The 2,537-nt window shown below is 47.8% G+C and overlaps 1 protein-coding gene across 1 annotated transcript; it reads left to right on the top strand.

The window, feature by feature from the left end:
* Positions 1 to 849: 849 nt before the first annotated feature.
* On the top strand, positions 850 to 960 carry FOIG_16843 (uncharacterized protein; the record flags this gene model as incomplete). The annotated part of the gene is made up of 1 exon (XM_031218322.1): positions 850 to 960. The coding sequence occupies one exon, from the start codon at positions 850 to 852 to the stop codon at positions 958 to 960; it is 111 nt and encodes a 36-aa protein (XP_031051964.1).
* Positions 961 to 2,537: the final 1,577 nt, after the last annotated feature.

The following is a 2,537-nucleotide window of genomic DNA, read 5'->3' as shown; positions in this document are numbered from 1 at the left end:
TATTTTTCGTCCGGGGGGCCGTAGGCCCCGAAAGTCCCCTACTGGAGCACAGGACGTGCTGAGCTAGAGAAATCGGAACATATCTACACGCTAATTACAGGAATGCTATTGGCCATAGAGGATTAGTCATTCGCCACGCGAAATTAGTCTTTCTGTCGCAGGGTAGGCATTAGTAATCTAGCTATATGCTTTAAGTAACTGTGCGGGATGGAATACCCCGCACAAGAGATAACTTAAGACAACAATCAACATATTTTTGCTGCTGCTCAACACATTTTACTTTAACCCTTTAAGCACGCTCAGTGCGACACTTTCCTATGGCGTCCAATTTCTGCAAACGTCGTCACTCAAGGCGATCGTACGACCGCGACAACAGTCCGGCCAGGTCACCATCCGTCAGATCTACGAGCACGTCGAGCGACTGAGAAAGGGAAATAACAGAGTTAAGATGATGTGGGTCCCATCCAGAGCCGATGGCCTCAGCATGAACCTGGAAGCAAAGAGACAAGCCAAGAAGGCTACTAGAGCAGAATGCTCGCCGCAATCGCTACCGTTTCAGGCCCGCTCTACCCGGCTCAGGCTTACAGCAGCACAGCTACATCAACGGCGGAGACTGCCTGATAGTGTAGGGAACTACTCGAAGCGAATAGATCGAGCTCTACCAGGCAAACATACGCAAGCACTATACGACAGCTGCAAGAGACGAGAAGCCGGCGTGCTCTCGCAGCTTCGTACGGGAATGGCGAGGATCAATAGCTACCTAAGCAGGATTGGAGCCGTAGAGTCGGACATGTGTGAATGTGGATGTGGACCAGAGACGATGGAGCATTTCCTGTTCCGATGCAGTAGATGGGAAGCAGAGCGTCAGGTCATGCGACAGATTGGACAAGATATGATCGGCAACCTTTCCTTCTTCCTGGGAGGAAAGTCGGCATCGGACGGAACAAAGTGGAGACCTAACCTAGAAGCGGTGCGAGCGACGGTCAAATTTGCGATGGCAACGGGAAGATTGAGCCAGGAAGGAGTTTGAGAAGGAGAAAACAAAAGATTATTAAACATTAACATCACAGTTAACTACTGACAACAGCCTCAAGTTGACAGACCATGCTCCAGCTGCTGAAGATAGGACGCTGAACACTTGGAGATATTTTAGTCGGCCTTCAAGCAGGCCTGTCAAACAGAGTCAAGCAAACGGGGCTAGAAAAACAAAGGTTGGGAAGAGCAGTAGGGCTTTCTTTTGTGCAGAAATGGACGAAAAGCGGGGACATGTGAATAGCTGAGCGTAGACGCAGGCCCTATGAGACCTGTTCTCCCGGGCGTAATAAACACTACCTACCTACCTACCTAACCCGGCCCACCTTATCCCTGTTATTACAGCGGTATGAGCGGGGTACTAAAAGCTTCTGCTTCCAACCTTTCATAGCCAAATTATTATACAGTTCATGGCGATTCAATCAAATGAATACCTCTTCAGATCCCGATCAAAGGCAGGAGGTCGATTCCTATAATGACAAGAGCTTCTGCGAGCAACACAAGGGCCCCCACACGGGCCCTAAGGAGCCTGCCGGGCCTAATGATTTTCCGGCCGATGAGTCCCGCAGGGATGCCGAGTGCAGTTGATAATTGATTGTTATTAATAACCCCTTGCAGTCGAAGGGCCTTTGAGGCCTTATATCTTCGACTGATTCATTCTAGGACTTGAGTCCTAGAGTCCTAGAGTCCTAGATGACAGTCCTACGATTTAAGTTTTAGGACGTCAAAATTTAACTTTAATCTTGAACCTTAACCCTGAAGTTGAGGGGGAACCATAAATTCTTCCAACAATACCCCACACAGAAGATAGAACCAGTCAACTCACTACTGCTGCTCATTATGAATGACGCGACCTTCAATCCATTTTAAGCACATCCCAGTGCGACACATTACATTAGAGCGGCAATCCTAAAGCGGCCACATAACAAGGATCTAATTCGGCTAGACCGGCTGCTTCAGTGCGCCACAGAAACCGGCATTTCGACAGGGACGTCGATTCTGCAAGGACGGCAACAGGGACGGCACTTCGAAGTCAACAGCTCCTTGACATTAATGGTGCTTCGGCAGGGAATTTTAGATTGCTGTGATGGTTGGAAAGACTCTACGCTCCGTCTCATAGATATATAGCTCCCCTTTGAGGGCGGAGCCCATAATGAGGCCGAGTTATTTGCACATTGATTCAGGACTGATCTCTCCTCAGCTGGTCTGCAGTGCCTTGCTGATGTCGATGGCTGCTTTAGTACCTCCAAAAACCCTCAAACTTATTGCACCCCACTGTAAGAGTTTATAATCCGTGTCCTCTTAGAAAACTTAATTTAGTATAACCCCGAACAGGTTTTGCCGATGTGTGTTGGAAAACTGGGAATCCCTCTCATCTTCAGGATTCAGACTGTTAGTCTGAAAGTCCTACATTTAAAGTTCAAAGTCCTAGATAAAATCAACTAGAGACATAAACCCGAGAAGAACTCTCATCTCAACAATGAAAAATCAAGTTTCATAAAAAT

This window comes from Fusarium odoratissimum, assembly GCF_000260195.1.
Source record: "Fusarium odoratissimum NRRL 54006 unplaced genomic scaffold supercont1.230, whole genome shotgun sequence".
NCBI classification, from domain to species: Eukaryota; Fungi; Ascomycota; class Sordariomycetes; order Hypocreales; family Nectriaceae; genus Fusarium; species Fusarium odoratissimum.
The sequence above is the reverse complement of the archived record's forward strand: the minus strand, read 5'-3'. Positions and strand labels throughout refer to the sequence as shown.